Genomic DNA, 16,347 nt, shown 5'->3' on the forward strand with positions numbered 1-16,347 from the left:
CGGGGGCAGCTCCGAGCCGCCACGGCCGGGCGGGGGTCGCGCAGACCCCGGTCCCTGGCGGGCTCCGGCAGCTCCCGCGCAGCGCCGAGCACCGGGCGGCGGAGCGGCGGGGATGGGGATGGAGCAGGAGGAGGAGGAGGACGAAGGGCAGGAGGTGGGGCTGGAAGTGAAACCGATTGGGGGGGGCGGGGCGGGCTCGTCATGTGAACGGCCGCATGCTCGGGCAGAAGTGGGTCACGGCGCGGCGGAGGGGCAGGTGCCAGAGCCGCCCGGTGCCGCCCGGTGCTTCCCGGTGCCGCCCGGTGCCTCCCGGTGCCGCCGCTCCCCGCCGCGCCCCGCGCCGCTCCGGACCCCCGCGCCGCCCCATGCGCCCCCCGGCGCCCTGACCGCGGCGGACACGATGAGAGGTGGGTCCGGAGGGCCGGGGACTGCGGGGGGCAGCGGCAGAAGTTGGTCCCGGTGGGGATCGGGGATTCCCGCATCAGCCTGGCGGAGGGGGACGGGAAGGACCCGACGTCAGCCCGGACGGGGATACGGGGGAGCCGCATCAGCCCCGCCGGTGGGGGACGGGGGGACTCGGTGTCAGACCGGACAGTGACAAGGGGGGATCTGCATCAACTTTGCTGGAGGAGGACGAGGGGAGCCGTGTGAGCCCCGCGGAAGGGATGGGAAGGACCCCGCAGCAGCCCCACTGGGGACATGGGGGACCCGCACCAGCCCTGCTGGAACGGGACAAGGGGGGACCCGCACCAGCCCCGCGGAGAGGAGCAAGGGGGGAACCCGCACCAGCCCCGCCGGGGCCGCTCTGCCTCCTCCAGCTCCCCCTTCGTTAGGAATAAAATTCTTGTTTATTTTGCTTTGCTTTCCGACGCCGGCTTAGACGCACTCTTAAGCTTTTCCCCTCACTAAACCCCTTAATCTCCTCTTCAATATGTTGCTCCCACCAGGGCTGGATTTATTGTAGTTTTTTCCCCCTTTTCCCCCTCCCCACGGCGTGGGGGGCAGTTTGAGAGGCTCCTGCAGGGACGGGAGAGGGATCAGGTGCAATTTTGGGTGCCCCTTTTCCAGGGCAGGGGTGAGTTGTGCCAGCACCTGCCTGCTTTTACCCGTTCCCAAAGGCAATTCCTACTTTTCACCCCTCTGCTTTGCCAAGAAGGCGGTGGGGAGGAGGAGGATGGAGGGAGGAAGGCTCCAGCGGGACAATCCAGCGGGGCCTGGTGATGGTGACGCAGCGGTGGCCGGACTCAGCTCTGTTCCAGCGGGCTGGGCTAGGATTTTCATCCTCCTTTAAATCATTTTTCCATCATGCCCTGCCTTCCCCGAGCCCTTCTCCCTGCCAGGACTCCCTGGTGCCCCTCCATAGGTGTGTTTTGGGGTGCAGGTCCTTAGGCTCATTTTGGGGTGTGGGTACCAGGATGTTCATCCCGAGCTCCTCAAATCCTGCTTCCTCCCTGCGCCGCGGGTGCTGCGGCTCTGTCCCCGCCGCACTCTTGTGTAACGGTGAGGCCAGGGTGGGTGAGGAGGGCGAGGCGAGCCCCCCACATCCCCTTCCTGCCCCTCGACATCCTGGGTTTTCACCTTTATTAGGACCGAGGGAAGCATTAACGCCTGCCTAATTGCGATCACGCCTGGCTCTTACGTAGCACTTGCACAGCCAGCACCAGCTTAATTAGCAACTGGGCGAACTTTTCCTTTTTTTTAAATATTTTTCCTTTCCCCCCATGAATTGCTGGTGTTGACCCTAATTTAGGGCCGAACCCTGCTGATATCCCACCGTTCCCCCCAGTCGGGCGTTTTTCCCGCAGTCCGGCGTCCTCATCCCTCTCGAAGCCCAAACGCCGCATGGCGACGCCAAATTGATTCAATCTCCATTTTCCTTCCCAAAACCGCCACCGCTCTGCCCCGTTTCCCCGGGGGCCACAGCAGCTCCTCGCTCCTGTCCTTCCCTGCGCCGCGGCTGCGCCGGGGCCGGGGAAGAGGCTTTGCCTTGTATAATCCTATACGATTTCCAGCCCTCCTGCTCACTTGTTTTGCAAGCAGCGTGGCGAGGAGCGTGCGGTGGCTCGGCAGCCTTTGCGACTTGTCCTAGTGACCTAGATCTGTCATTGGAAAAATCAGAGAGGGCGGAGGAGGAGCTTCCCTGCCCGTTTCGGCGGCGTGCACACGCTAGCGCGGCCGAGGGCGGCCGGCACCCACCGGCCCTCCCGCACGACGGCCGCGCCTGGCCCGGTACCGGAGCGCGGGGATGGCCGTGCCTCCACTTCCCAAAAAACAAACCTGGAGGAGAAAGCTGTCCTCTGCCTTTATGGGGTCCTGAGGGGTTCAGACGGGATTTGGGATCCCCCACCCCGATAACCCCGGGGAGAGTCGGCACCGGGAGAGGGGAGAGCAGTGGTGGGGGCCGGAGGTCCCTGTCCCCAGCCCAACGTCGCTGTCCCTGCTCCCTGTCACGTTTAACTTTGAACTCGCTGCCGCTATTTAAAGAGCTGCTAATGTCTAAATCAGCCCGGTTTATCGGATGTGGTGAGCAGAGCTGCTCTCCTGCCTTTTTTTAGCCCCAGGGAGATAATTCCCCCCGGTTTAGCAGCCCTGCCGGAGGGGTTCTCCCACCTCATCCCGGTTTGTCCCCACCCCGGGCTGGCAGGTCCCCCTCCTCGCTGCCTCACCTTTGCCACCCTTCTGCAGCAGGCAAAGTGCAAAGGGCCGCGTCCTGCGCCGGCGGGGCTGGCCTTGGCACGGCGCTGCGTGGCACGGGAGCTGCGGAACCGGAGCTGCTGAACCGGAGCGGCCCGGGCAGGAGCGGGCGGCCCTGGGGGAGCCACATCTTCCATCCGGAGCTGCCATTTCCCTGTTGGGGGCACACACTGCATCACGGGACGGGGAAAGCAGCGCCTTGCTGGGGACTGGGGAGAATGCAAAAGCTCCGTTTGCGTGCCTGCAAGGGAAGGTGGTCAGGGGTTGCCCCAGGGCAGGGTGAGAGCAGCTGAGCGCTGTTCTGGCCCAGAGTTTCCAGGAAATCTTTGCTAATCACTTAGGAAAGCAGTTCCCCCTCCAGAATCCCAGCCTGGCACGGGCCGTGGTTGTGTCATCTGAATTTTCCCTACTGCCCACTTGGCCTCCGTGTCCCTGTGCCTGGAGCCGGGGCTGCGAACACCCGGCATGGGCCTGGCTTGTCTGGGGTTCCCCGGGGTGCAGGGATGGGGATGGGATTTTTTTGGCAGCCATGGCCAAAGTGCCGGGGTGCTGGGAGGCCCCGAGGCACTGCAGCACTGGAGGCTGTTTAATAACAAAGCCAACAGCAGATATAAAGGGGTGATAATTCCCTTTATTTCCTTGTTTATTCCTGCCCCAACACCAAAACACAACTGTGAATGGTGGCTGTGGGGAGGTGCAGTCACTCCTGGGGCTGGAGGTTGCTGCAGAGGATGCAGGTGCAGAGCAGGGGTTTAGGGCAGGGATGGGAAATGGGGTGGCTTTGTAGGTCCCTGCGTGTCCCTGTGGGTCTCTGTGCAGCCTGGACTCACACTCCTCTCCCTGCTCTGGCTGCACCAGGGGGATGCTGAGTCCCCCTGGAAGGGGAGAGGTGGTGGAGGTGAAGCATTGGAGCACCCCAGTGCCCTGACTGGGGCTGGGGGATCCAGGGGGGCTCAGGGCTGCTGCCAGTTCCCAGGGGTGCCCATCCTGCAGCATCGATGGAGCCTGGCAGAGGGATGGGGGACAGAGCTGCTCTCCCAGCAGGTTCACTGGGTACCAAGCCAGGGCACTGGGGAAGCACCAGGGGGTATTTGGGGCAGGGATGGTCCCAGAGGCACAGACCCACCTCTGAAATACTCAGAGCTGGGATGCTGCCCCACTACCTCCAGCAAGGACACCATGGCCTCACGTGGCCCCCCAGGGAAAGGGGTGCCCATATTCTGCCCCTGTGGGGTGAGAGCTGTGCAGGCTCACCCTGGGGGACTGTGCAGGGATCTGCCAGTGCACCCCAAAACAAACCCCTCCCAGGAGTCCTCACCCCACAGCCAGGGGCACCCAGTTATGCCAATGGGGAGGGGTCAGCTCCAAAAATTCTCCAGCAGCAGTGGGGTCACAGCACATCCCAAGGCTAAATGGGGTGCTGAGGGTTTTGGGGTGATTGCCCCAAAGCAGTGAGATCATATGGCCGAGGGGAGGGACAGGGGGAGGAGGAGGATGGAGCCACCATCCTCCCTGCACCACAGAGAGGGGTTCAGCCCCCCGTGGCTGATTCTGCAGGGCCTGCCTTGTTTTGTTTTGGGGTGCAAGAGATGCCCGCCCTTGGGGCGGAGGAGATGGAGGGGAGGGTGTGCCGGCCCATTCCCTCTCAGGGAGGGCGGCTCTGGCTCTGCCGAAACCACCGGAGCCTCCAGCAGGGGCAGGGGTGAGCGGTGCTGGGCTGGAGGGGACACACACCGCCAGGTCTGGGGGGTGACAGGCGGCCTGGGCACTGTGCAGGGACACACCTGTGCCCCTCACCTGGAGCTCCAGCTCAGGATGGCAAATGGGTGACCCCAGCTGGAGGTATCACCCCGAAATCCCCCAAAATCCCCCAAAATCCCTCAAAATCCCCGCTCCCGCTGGCGGGAGGTCGGCTTGCCGCCCCGAGCAGCAGCCCGGTCCGGGAGCGGCGGCGGGCCCGGAAGGGTTAACGGCCATGGTTACACAAGCGCGCGTGGCCACGGACGGAAAGTGTGTCAGTGGGACAGGAGGGCTCCACCGCGGGGCCGCGGCAGCGCCGCACCGGGGGCCATCGCCCCGCCACGGCCGGGGCCCGTGGCCGCACCGGGCCACAGGGCCACTTACATAAGGGCCGGCCGGTGGCAGCGGGCCGGGAGTTGGGCAAGAAGTGTTTACAGTGGGAGGAGAGCAAATACCACCGCCGGGACATTTTAATTGCCGGCTGGAGATCATTATTACTTTTTTTTTTTTAACCCTTTCGTTGTTTCTTTTATCCTGATCCGTGTTTTAGCCCCATTGGCCCCGGGGTGGAGGTTCCCTGCTGTCTCCCCCAGAGGGAGAAGAGGTTCATCCCGTCCTAAACGTCCCCCCCCGCGTTCACAGTGTGGCCGATGGTGGCACGGTTGTGGTGGAAGAAGATTCTCCAGTGGGGAAACTGAGGCACGGGGGTGGGGTGGTTGAGGTGGAGGAATATCCGAGATTTGGGGTCTACTGAGATGTTTTCCCTGATCACAGTGAGATATGGGGGATGCCGGACTTGCTGTGGCCACCCCACCCTCACCCACATTCCTTCCCATCCCCCAGATCCTGGGGATTTGCCCCAGGGGCGTGTTTGGGGGTCGCAGGGGAGATGGGAGGATGGTTCGGCCGCCTCGGGGGTCCACGGCCGCGGCACGAGGGGGCACTGAGGGAGCCGACTCGGTGATTCAGCCGGGTTTACAATCAGAGCAGCAATTAGCCGTGCCGGGCTGTAATTGCCATCGCCAGGTTACGGCCGTATCTCCACGTCAGTTATTTGGGGCGAGCGTCTTACGAGCGGGTCAGGTGCCAGCGGCGGGCACGGCCGGGTAATTAGCAGCATGGTAATTAGAGCCCCAAAAGGCTGCGGGCACACGGCGGGCGGTCAGGGCTTGTCCTTCACCATCATCATCCCCATCACCCTCAGCTCCAGCCCCGGGGGCTCTCGGGGGGCGGGATTTGGCCACCGGCACTACACGAAGCCTTTAGGATCGCTGGGGTTTCTGGGGCGTCGCTGGGCTCTGCTGGGGGTGCCGGCGGTGCCGGGCCGCGCTCAGCCCCGGTGTTTGCCGGTGCCGGTAATTCCGGGTACCGGAGTATCGGCCGCGGGCGTGAGGGCGCGGCGGGCGCGATGCATCACCCGCGCTGCCGGCGGCTGCAATTAACGTTGCATAACGAGCCGACGCCGCTTCCTGCCGGGGGTGGCACCCCCTCCCTGTGCCCCCCGCCATGCCACCACCTCGGCCCCATCCCGGGACAGGGCTCGGGGAGGGGAGATGGCAGCGGGATCTAGGGAACTGGGGGTGTCTTGGTCATCGGAGCCGGGTGGTGATTTGGGGGTGGCCCCACAGGGCCCTCCTGGTGCCTCCGTGCCCCTGTGAAAGGGGAGGCCCTGGGGCTGCGGTGTTGATGCAGCTGCGGGGGATGTGAGGATGCCCTGGACATCCCTGCCCTGCCCACCGCGGGGAAACCAGCTCTGCTCTCCCAGGCTCAGAACCAGGCAGAGGCGTAGGCAGAGGATGTGGGGAGGGGCAGGGATGGGATGTGACTCCCTCGAGTCGGGGGACAAGACACAGTCCTGGGAGAAGCCCAGGTCAGCAGCCTGGGGGAGGAGGGGTAAGCCCCAAAACCACCTGGTGCATGTGGGGCATTGGGTTAGTCAGTGAGTCAAAGGATGCAGGAGGGATCTGTCCCTCCACTTACACCTGGAATGGGAGTGAGTCCTTCCCCAGAGCCGGGGAGAGCAAACCTGCCCCGGGGCTGGCATCCCTGGGGGTACCAACAGCATCCCTGGGGGTACCAGAACCATCCCTGGGATATTGAGCATCCTTGGGGGTACCAATGGCTCCCCTGAGGCACAGAGAGCATCCCTAGGAGGGACCAGTGCCATCCCCGGGGGACTGAGCATCCCTGAGGGGCCGGTGGCACCTCGGCTGCCCCTCTGCCCAGTGAGGCTTCAGTGCCCCATTCCAGCCCCCCCCCCCCCAAGCATTAAGGGACCCCAGGACCCTGCCAGGTGCTGGGGTACAGGTGGCACTGGCTGAGCACTGGGATTGTCACTCACAGAGGTGGCCCTACAGAACACATCTCTCCAGCAGAGCCGATGGCTCCCAGGGGAGAGGAGAGGCAGAAGGGAATTACCCGAGCAGGGATTTGCACAGGCCCAGGAGATTGGAAATAACCATAATCTGGCCCTGGGGGTTATTTTGGCGCTGCGGTGCCTGCCCAGCACCCTCGAGAGCGCCGCCAGGCTGAGCCGGGCCGGGGCTGTGGGGGCTGGAGCGGGGATTAGAGGGTGCAGAGATGCCGGGAGGCACGTACAGCCCCAGGGGTGCCGTGCATCCCCCCCGCGGGTCGGGAGGGCAGAGGCAGCCCAGATCTGGGGCAGCTGGAAAATGAGGAGGACGAAGCCTATTAGCAGCTCAGTGCCAGCGAAGCAGAAGCGGGGAGGGAAGCGGATTTGTGGGGGGAAGGGGCCGGGACCTTGAGCTGGGGATGGCTATATCGGTCCTGGGTTCAAAGGAGCTGCTGGGGGGAGCACGGGGGGGTCCAGAGCATCTGCATCTGTAGGGATGGGGATGGTCCCCGTGCCGAGGCTGTCCCTGCCCTGGTGCACACATCAGTTGAAAAATAAGGGGAATGATTCCCAAACAAGGTCCCGGGCAGAAGCGTTCTGTGCTCTCCTGGATCCAAGGGCTTTCCTACCCTAGCTCTTGCTGCTGGGGGATGGGGGTTCCCCATGCCCTGTGTGAACCTTTTAGGGACCTCTCTGAGGTGCAAGAATCCTTGTGGTGTCCGTGGGAAGGGCTGAGCTGCCGGTGGGTCCAGCTCTCGTGCCTCAGTTTCCCCAGGTGCTGAGCCAGCCCGCGGCTGCCGTGGCCGGGGGCCATCCCCCTCCTCCCTCCCAGCCGTGACCATTATTAACCCCGTGATTTCCCCTCTTTCCCCATCCACCACAGCCCAAATCGAGGTGATCCCGTGCAAGATCTGCGGAGACAAATCCTCAGGGATCCACTACGGTGTCATCACCTGCGAAGGCTGCAAGGTGAGCCCGGGGAGGCCGGCTGCGGGCTGGGGGGCGGCCCTGGCTTCCAGCCGGCCACTTTCCCAACTCCTCCCTTCTCATCCCGGGCAGGGTTTCTTCCGGAGGAGCCAGCAGAACAATGCCAGCTACTCCTGCTCCCGGCAAAGGAACTGCCTGATCGACCGCACCAACCGCAACCGCTGCCAGCACTGCCGCCTGCAGAAATGCCTGGCACTGGGCATGTCCCGCGACGGTGAGTCGTGCCCCGGGTCCCCAGGGGCCACCTGCTCCTCCTCGGAGCGAGTCAGGCACTCAGGATGAAGCTGCTCCCCCCGCAGGGCCAGCGCGGTGCGAGGAGGGTTTGGGAAGCAAAAAACGCTTTTGTGTTTTCCGTGGGAAAATCGAAATTGGTTCTGTTCGGTTGGACCCAGGGTTGGTCTGGGATGGGGGCGGTGCACCCAGTGGGGTCCCAGCCCCCAAGCCAGGCACTCCCGCGGGAGCCAGGGCATTTCCCAGGGCAGTGGGCGGTCGTGGCTTTGCCCTGGGGGGTGAAGCTGCCCTGACGCGGCCGCCTCTCCCCCGGGGCAGCGGTGAAGTTCGGCCGCATGTCCAAGAAGCAGCGGGACAGCCTCTACGCCGAGGTGCAGAAGCACCAGCAGAGCCAGGAGCAGAGCGGCGGCACCAAGGAGGAGCCCGAGCCCCTGAGCCGCGTCTACACCACGAGCGTCAGCAGCGGCCTCTCGGACCTGGACGACATCTCCACGCTGTCCGACGGGCTGCTCTTCGACTTCCCCCTGACCCCCGATGGCAGCAGCACCTACTACAACCTGGACCTGCTGGCCTCGGCCCAGCCCTCGCCCGACCAGTCCAGCCTGGACGTGGCTGATGCCACGCTCATCAAGCAGGAGTCCATCTACGAGCTGATGCTGGAGCCGGCGCTGCTGGCACATGGGGCCCTGGAGGGTGCCCAGCTGCCCCCTGACATCTCTGTCCTGGAGATTGGTGAGTGCCAGTGCAGTGCAGGGCAAGCGTGTGGCCCCAAGGATGGTGCTTGGGGCCACCCCAGCACCTTGCAGGACACACCCAGCCCCGGGGACACACACCTGGTCTAGAGGAAGGTGTCTTTGCCCACGGCAGGGGGTTGAAATGAGATTTAAGATGAATAAGTGGATGGGATTTAAGCTTCCAACCCAAACCTTTCTGGGATTCGAAGACAGTGAGCCCAGCCTCAGCTCTTGGAGCAGCCCCAAGGCTCCCTGATGGAGCTCAGCACATCCAAGGTCATGTGGCACATCCCTTGCTTGCTTTAGGCTCAGCCCCTGCTGCCCCATCTGTCCTCACACCCCTGTGACACTGAGAGCCCCATCACCCCTCCAGCCCTCAGCCCCGGCAGCCCCAGAGGCCAGGACAGGGTGGGGGTCCCCAGGTGTCACCGGCTGCTGTCCCCCCCTGCAGACCGGGTGGCCCAGAACGTGGTGAAGTCACACCTGGAGACGTGCCAGTACACAACGGAGGAGCTCAAGCGCCTGGCGTGGAGCCTCTACTCCCCCGAGGAGGTCCGTGCCCTGCAGAGCAAGGTGAGTGCCACTGTCACAGCCCCCTGGCACAGCCAGTGTGCCCTGGGGCTGTGCTGGGTGAGCTGCCCAGAGGGGGAGGTTGCTGTGGCAGCTCACACCCCAGGTGTCCTAATGCCACCATCCTTGTGGATGGCACAGCACTGGGGTCTCATCATTGCCCTGGGGGGTGACAGAGCTGGGGTGCCAGGGTGCCAGCACACCCTGAGAGTGTCACCTGTGGATGGCACAGCACTCGGGTCTCGTCCCTGCCCTGGAGGGGTGACAGAGCTGGGGTGCCAGGGTGCCAGCACACCCTGAGAGTGTCCCCTGTGGATGGCACAGCACTGGGGTCTCATCATTTCCCTGGGGGGTGACAGAGCTGGGGTGCCAGGGTGCCAACACTCCCTGAGAGTGTCCCCTGTGGCACAGAGCTGCGAGGCCATGTGGCAGCAGTGCTCGCTGCAGATCTCCAACGCCATCCAGTACGTGGTGGAGTTCGCCAAGCGCATCGATGGCTTCATGGAGCTCTGCCAGAACGACCAGATCATCCTCCTGAAAGCCGGTAAGGGGGGGAGCCCCACCGCCCCCCTTGCGTCCCTGCCACCCTCCTTCGTGTCCCCACCGTCCCCCTCCCACCCCCAACACCTCTCCTGAGCGGCAGCCGTGGGGCCAGAAGCAAATCCCATCTCTTCTCTTGGCTGGTGCTTTCATTTTGGGGTCCCCCCGGCTGCCCCAGTTCTCCCAGTGCTGGGGGAGCAGGTGCTGGGCTGGAAGGAGCTGCAGGTCACGTCCAAGGGCAATGGTGAAGGGGGGCACGTGGGGAGTGCCTGCCTTGGGCAGAGGCTTTTCTCCATGGCCACCCTCATCCAAATGTCACCCAGAAACTGGGATGGAAACGAGAACAGAAGGTTTTCCTCTGGGAGAAGGGGTGCCAAACTCAAACAGGAGCAGGGAGGATTGAGAGAAAAGGATTGGCCTCTTCTCCCAGCAAGAGACTGGGAAGAGGAGGATGATGGCAGCGCACACCCACGTCCCCCACCCTTCCATCTGCCCAAGCTGGCAATGCCGTGCCCAGGCCAGGGAGCTGAATGTGCAAAACCCCCAAAACACTGGGAAAACCTCATAGTTTCTAATCTGTCAGAGCTGGGGAGCTGAGATTAGCTCCCAGCCCTGGGGACACGTGCCAGCGTCCCAGCAGGGTGCTGTACCCCAAAGCCAGAGCTGGCTGTGCCTGACGCGCTGGAGTTTAACTCATTCTTTCATTTCTTCCTTCCATTTTCTTTTTATTTATTTTGTTTTCACCCTTTCCTCTCTCTCGGTGCTCCACCACGACCTCGGTCTCGCTGTGCCTGGCTGCAAATGACTGGATAATATTTCCCTTTGGTGAAATATTGTGGTCACAATTGGACACCTAAAAAAACCCAACCGATCCCAAAAACCCAAACTGGATTTGTTGAAATACCCGTTCTGCTCTTGGGAATGAACAATCTGGACCTCAAACGTGCACTGGGGGCTTTCCTCTTTCTTACATTTGGTCCTGGGGTGATGGAAACCCCCCTGACCTTCCCCACCCTGCCCTGCCCTGCCCTCGTCTGCGCTCTCTCTGCCTACATCAGGTTGCCTCGAGGTGCTCCTGATCCGCATGATCCGCGCCTTCAACCCCTTGAACAACACCGTCCTCTTCGAGGGCAAGTTCGGTGGGATGCAGATGTTCAAATCTCTCGGTAAGGGCTCCAGCTGCCCCTCCCTTGGGGCTTTCTTTCTCCTCCTTCTTCCTCCCTCTTCTTCTTCTTCCTTCTCTTTCTTCCTTCTCCTTCTTCTTTCTCCTCCCTCCTTCTCCTCCTTCCTTCTCCTTCTTCTTTCTCCTTCTTTCTTTCTCCTCCTCCTCTTCTTCCTCTCCCTATCCTCTGTTGTCCCTGTCCCTGTCCCTGTCTCTGTCCCTCTCCTCTCCCTCTGGACCCCAGACAAGGCTGGAATTTGCCAGGTGAGTGTCCAGGACCCCCCTCCACCCAACTCCTCTCCCAAAACCTTTCCAAGCTCCGGGTGCTGCTGGGCTCTGCTGCTGGGTGAGCTGAGCAGAGCAGTGACAGTGACAGTGACAGTGACAGTGACAGTGACAGTGACAGTGACGTGTCCCTGCTGTCCCCTGCTCAGGCTGTGACGATCTCATCGGTGCCGTCTTCGAGCTGGGGAGGACCCTGTGCCGCCTGCAGCTGTCGGACGAGGAGCTCGCCCTCTTCACTGCTGCTGTCCTGCTCTCCCCAGGTACTGGGGGGCCCCCACATCTGGGGGTGTCCTGTGGGGAGAGCTGACCCCATAAACCTTCCTTGGTGGATGATTTCAGTTACTCCTGGGAAAGGAATTTGGGGAAAAAATGCATCTAAAGGTGGACAAAATGAATCTTGGTGGGAAGAGGAACTGTGTCACCCATGGTGGGGTGGGGAGCAGAGAGAGGAGCCAAGTGTCCTCAGAACCATCCTGGAGAGCAGGAAGGGTTAAAAGAGCCACTGCCCTGTGCCTGGGAGAGTCCCTGTGGTCTCTGGCCCTGTGGTGGCTCTGACCTTGTAGTTGTGGGAAATGGATTAGCCTCTAATAGTGATAACATTCTAATAATTAGCTTCTAATGGTGGTAGAATTATAACATACATATTGTCTCACCCTTCACCTAAGACTGAAAATAAAATAAAAGTTTTTAAGACATCTCTCTGTTGCCCCATCTCTAAGTCAGAAAAGAACGTAATCCAACAAGTGGTGACTCTGTCCCTCCTCTCCCGCAGACCGCCCGTGGCTGACCGAGTCCAAGAAGGTGCAAAAGCTCCAGGACAAGATCTACGTGGCCCTGCAGCACGAGATCCAGAAGAAACACTCCGCCGAGGACAAGCTCTCGAAGGTAGTGGCACAGCAAACCCGGCCAGGGGAGCAGGAGGTGTCTGAGCTGGGGGACGTGGCTGTGCCAGAGCTCATGAGCCACACACATTTTGGAGAGAGAGACCCCAAATCTGGCAGAGGAGGAGAAGAATTTCTCCTTCCAAGGGCTGTGAATCTCCCTTGTGGTGCAGGCAGAGCTGCTGAACCTGGCAGTGCACCAAGAAGTGGGTTTTTTTTAGGAAAAAGAGCCATTCTGGGAATGCTTTGACCTGCACAGAGCTGGGATGGGGAGGAGCCCCCGCTGTAGAAAGATGTGGGTTTGGGGGTGAGGCCAGGTTGGTGCCAGGCTGTCCAAAGGTGGGGAGTCTGATGGTGCCCCGCTGCCAGGTTTGATCCCCAAACCCACCCACTGTGCCCAGGGAAAGGGGGAACTGCCCTGCAGGGTACACCAAGTGGTCCCCAAACCCCCCTGCTTGTCCCCAGGGGAGGGGGAAGAGCAGCATCAGAGCCACCACACCCGGCATCCCAGTGGTCACCAGCTCCTTCTCTCCCTGCAGATGGTTTCCAAGCTGCCCTTGATGAAGACCATTTGCAACCTGCACTTGGACAAGCTGGAATTTTTCCGTCTCCTGCACCCAGAGACTGCCATGAACTTCCCCCCCCTCTACAAGGAGGTTTTCAACTCTGAGCTTCAGTACAGCGACCCCCGGGAGAGCTAAGGCCAGGAGCCAGCGGCCCCCTTTGAGTTCCCCCAAATTTGGAGACAAACTGCACTTCAGAGGTTTGGGGCAATTTATTTAAATCAAATAATCAAAGGCAAGAGAACCCCAGGGGGGCTGCGGTGCCTCCCTGGCCCCATCTCCTCGCTGTGGATTGCAATAGCTCTTGAATGTAAAGCACCTTGAAGGAAAAAGCAAATGGACTTTGCCATACCAGTGAAATGAATGTGAAATCTCTGCTTGGGAGAGGAGATGCTCCTGGCAGTGGTGAGGGACAGGCTGCTCCTGGTGACACGGGAGGAGGGAGTGCCCTTCCCGCTGTCCCGGCTGCACTCTCCACCTCCCATTTTTATTTCTTTGTTTTTTAATTATTATTTTTATTCTATTGTGGTTTTTTTAACCCGAACATCAGGCATGGGATAAAGAAGGGGCGATGCTGACTCGGCTGGGTCGGGGCTGCAGCTGAGGAGAGGGAAAGGACAGAGCCTTTGCTTTATTTCATCTCCCACGGGTGCAGCAGGACCCCGGGAGCTTGGCCAAGGAAGGTCTGGCTGTGGCTGGTGGGGTCCTGTGGGGGAAGTTGGTTTGAGGGAAAAGATGCTCAGTGCAGCCGGGGAAAAGTTTTGCAGGGTCTCCATGCCCTCCGTCACAGCATTTTCCCAAATTCCCAGCCAGCTCTTTGTCCAGCTGGGCGACCACCTGACTTTGTGGAGCCGGTTCAGCAGGTTCACCTGCCTCCTGCCACCTTTGTGCATCCCAGGAGCTTTTCCAGGCCCACGGGACTTCAGCCAGAGCCCAGATCCTGGCCATCCCACCCCAGAGGCACCCGTGGCCACTGGAGGGGCTCCAGGGCTGGCCGCAGCAGTGGTGGCTCTCTGGGTGTTGCTGTTGTGTGCACTTCTCTCATCAATCCCATTAAAACTGCCCCATGGTTCAGCACTCAGAGCAGGGTTTGTGACCCTTTCTCCACCCAGCCCACAGCTGGTCCCATCCCCAGGTTCCCCTTTCCCACACCACACACAGGAGCCCAGACGTGGCTGCAGGTTGAGTTGGACCCAGGCTTTCCCCTCAGTGAGCTCCCTAGAACTGTTATTTTGGGAGTTTCCCTAGAGTTAGCAGGATTTAGGAGCTTTTAAGGGGGAGAAACTGCCTGCTGGAGTCAAGGGGAAGTGAAAGGTCCTTATTCCCTTTAAGGAATAAGGTTGGTTGGAAGGAATGTGGTGTTTGGGACCTGCTGCTCCTTTTGGGAGGCTCAAAAGGGGATGAAGGAAGGATTGGTGGGATGAGATGATGCTGTTCTAAGCCACGGCAGCAGGGGATGCTTGAGAGACTCTGTGGCTCTGCAGATGGATTTTTCCGTCCCTGCTCCTGCTCCTGCTGCAGCAAATGCCAAAAAACTACAAGGGAAAAATCTGCTCCGAGGCAGCCCCAGTTTCTGCTGACAAAGGGCTAAAATCCCCAGCTCCTTTCCTGCTTTGTGCTGATTCCTCGTGCACCCAACCCCATCCTCGGGCAGCTCGGACCATCCCCGAGCGTGAGCCAAAACCTTTGGATCCATAACTGCACCCTTCAAACAAAACAAGCAGCTTTCTTAGCAACGTGAGGGATATTCCTGCTTTTATCAAAAGACCTCATAGGGAAGACCATGGACCAACCTTGACAAGGGAAGACTCCCCAGGAAGCTGATGGGATTTCTGCTCCGCTCCAAGGCAGAGGGAATTTGGGACCGCGTTCCTCCAGGCAGCTGCCGCGTGGCTTTGCTGACCACACCCCAACAGCAAACTCCCATGGCTTTGCTGACCACATCCCAACTGCTTCTGGGAGTAGATTGGAGCCTGCCAGCCTCAGCTCCCTCTCTGCTGGATCCAGGTCTCTGGGAAAAGGCTGCCAGGCCTCCCACGGCCCCACGCGACGTCCAGTGCCAATGCGTCGCTGCCCAGCGCAGCGTCCACGGCGTGGGGATGTGCCCAGCTCCTCTCCTGCCCTCTCCAAAGCTTGGACAGAAGAGAGAAGTCAGTACTGCCTTTTATGTCCAGAGGGTTGTGCCTTTTTTTTTTTTTTTTGGAAGCATCATTTCTGACAGCACCGTTCACTTCCCGGGAAGAGCAGCCCCAGAAGGTGACTGAGCTCAGAGGGAACAGCCCGTGGGGGTTTGGGAACGTTTGGGGAAAAACAGAAATTTAAAAAAAAAAAAAGCACACACCCTTCTTTTTGCCCCTCAGTATTCGTCAGCCAACCCAACACACACCAATGGTGAACGCCACCGACTTCATTTCATCCGGCAAAGACCCCAGGAAAGCACCTTAATTTGGGAACAGGCCATCAGAGCCCGTGGGGAGAGATTCTGGATTATTCTGAGCAATAAGAGCCCCCCCCGTGGGAACCTAGGGAAGACTGGAAGTATTAAGCACGAGTAACTCGACCTGCCAAACTGCAGGAACCTGCACTTTTCAGTTCTCTTCAGAGGAACCGACTTGATTCGACGATTTTTTGGGAGGGGATAAAGTGATTCGGTGTCGATTCGGTGATTCCTGGCCTGGGACGGGTGCCACGCCTGGAAAGGGATGCCAAGGGGTGGAAAGGGATGCCAAGGGGTGGAAAGGGATGCCAAGGGGTGGCAGCCCCTGCTTGGGGCTCGCCAGGGCTGTGCCAAGGTTCCTCACCCCTGCTGGGCCACCCAGAGCTTGGAGCTCGCAGGGAAAGGGTGAACAACAAAGCCTGGGCAGAAATGCCCAAAAAGGGAGATTTCCCTCTCCCCTGGGGCCAGTGGGGAGGGGGCCCAAGAGCCCTGAGCCCCCCATGGCTCTGATGCTCCAGAAATGTTCCCATCCCAACACGGGATGTTCCTTTCCAAGGGCCCTGGGCCGCCAGCGATAGCTCCTTTCCAGACCAAGATTAATTTAGTGTTTGTTTGTCTGCTCTGGCAGTGTAGCTGAGTGTCCATTTCCACCCACAGAACCCTCACACTGTGTATAAAGACGGATCAAAAATATATATAATATATATTCTTGTGAATGTTGGTGCAAAAGAGAAAAATATATAAAGTTTTGGTCGGCTTTATGTTATTTTTTATCTCTATGAATGAAAGGAAGAAATGGAAAACCTTTTATTTCCATTTACCACCCCTCCACACATACCTACCTGTAGATACCAACAGGTTTTATGGAAATGTTTTACTTTTTAGATTTAGGAAATGCTTCTGTTCTCATTGAATGTTCTGTCTTGTAAGATTGTAATTTCTATTTTTTTAAAGAAAAGAAAATAACTAAATAAAATTTCCTCTTTCAGACCAGTCAGCTTAGGAAGGGAGGGCAGGGGAGGGAGAAATGTTTATTTAAGGACAAAAACTGTTGTTGGAATTTTTCATAACATTAAATAAAAAGTAATATAATGTATGGATAACAACCTTTTTACTGAGGTGTGTTCTATAGGTACATAGATGTATATTGCACAAAATTTACAGGAAGAA

At 59.8% G+C, this 16,347-nt stretch overlaps 1 protein-coding gene across 1 annotated transcript; it reads left to right on the plus strand.

Moving 5' to 3' along the window:
- The first annotated feature begins 253 nt into the window (after positions 1 to 253).
- Positions 254 to 16,283, plus strand: LOC132339528 (nuclear receptor ROR-beta-like). The gene is made up of 10 exons (XM_059869830.1): positions 254 to 407; positions 7,671 to 7,756; positions 7,847 to 7,988; positions 8,324 to 8,737; positions 9,191 to 9,312; positions 9,721 to 9,853; positions 10,908 to 11,015; positions 11,446 to 11,556; positions 12,069 to 12,181; positions 12,717 to 16,283. Exons 1-10 carry the CDS (start codon positions 401 to 403, stop codon positions 12,876 to 12,878), a joined length of 1,398 nt encoding a protein of 465 aa, XP_059725813.1. The 5' UTR covers positions 254 to 400; the 3' UTR covers positions 12,879 to 16,283.
- Positions 16,284 to 16,347: the final 64 nt, after the last annotated feature.

The sequence above is a fragment of the Haemorhous mexicanus genome, chromosome 29, assembly GCF_027477595.1.
Source record: "Haemorhous mexicanus isolate bHaeMex1 chromosome 29, bHaeMex1.pri, whole genome shotgun sequence".
Taxonomy (NCBI): domain Eukaryota; kingdom Metazoa; phylum Chordata; class Aves; order Passeriformes; family Fringillidae; genus Haemorhous; species Haemorhous mexicanus.

Bases quoted from the DNA above. Each gene is read 5' to 3' on its own strand.
- LOC132339528 (XM_059869830.1), top strand. The intron at 7,757-7,846 runs GTGAGCCCGGGG...CATCCCGGGCAG, and splicing joins TCACCTGCGAAGGCTGCAAG to GGTTTCTTCCGGAGGAGCCA. The intron at 11,016-11,445 runs GTAAGGGCTCCA...TCCCCTGCTCAG, and splicing joins GCAGATGTTCAAATCTCTCG to GCTGTGACGATCTCATCGGT.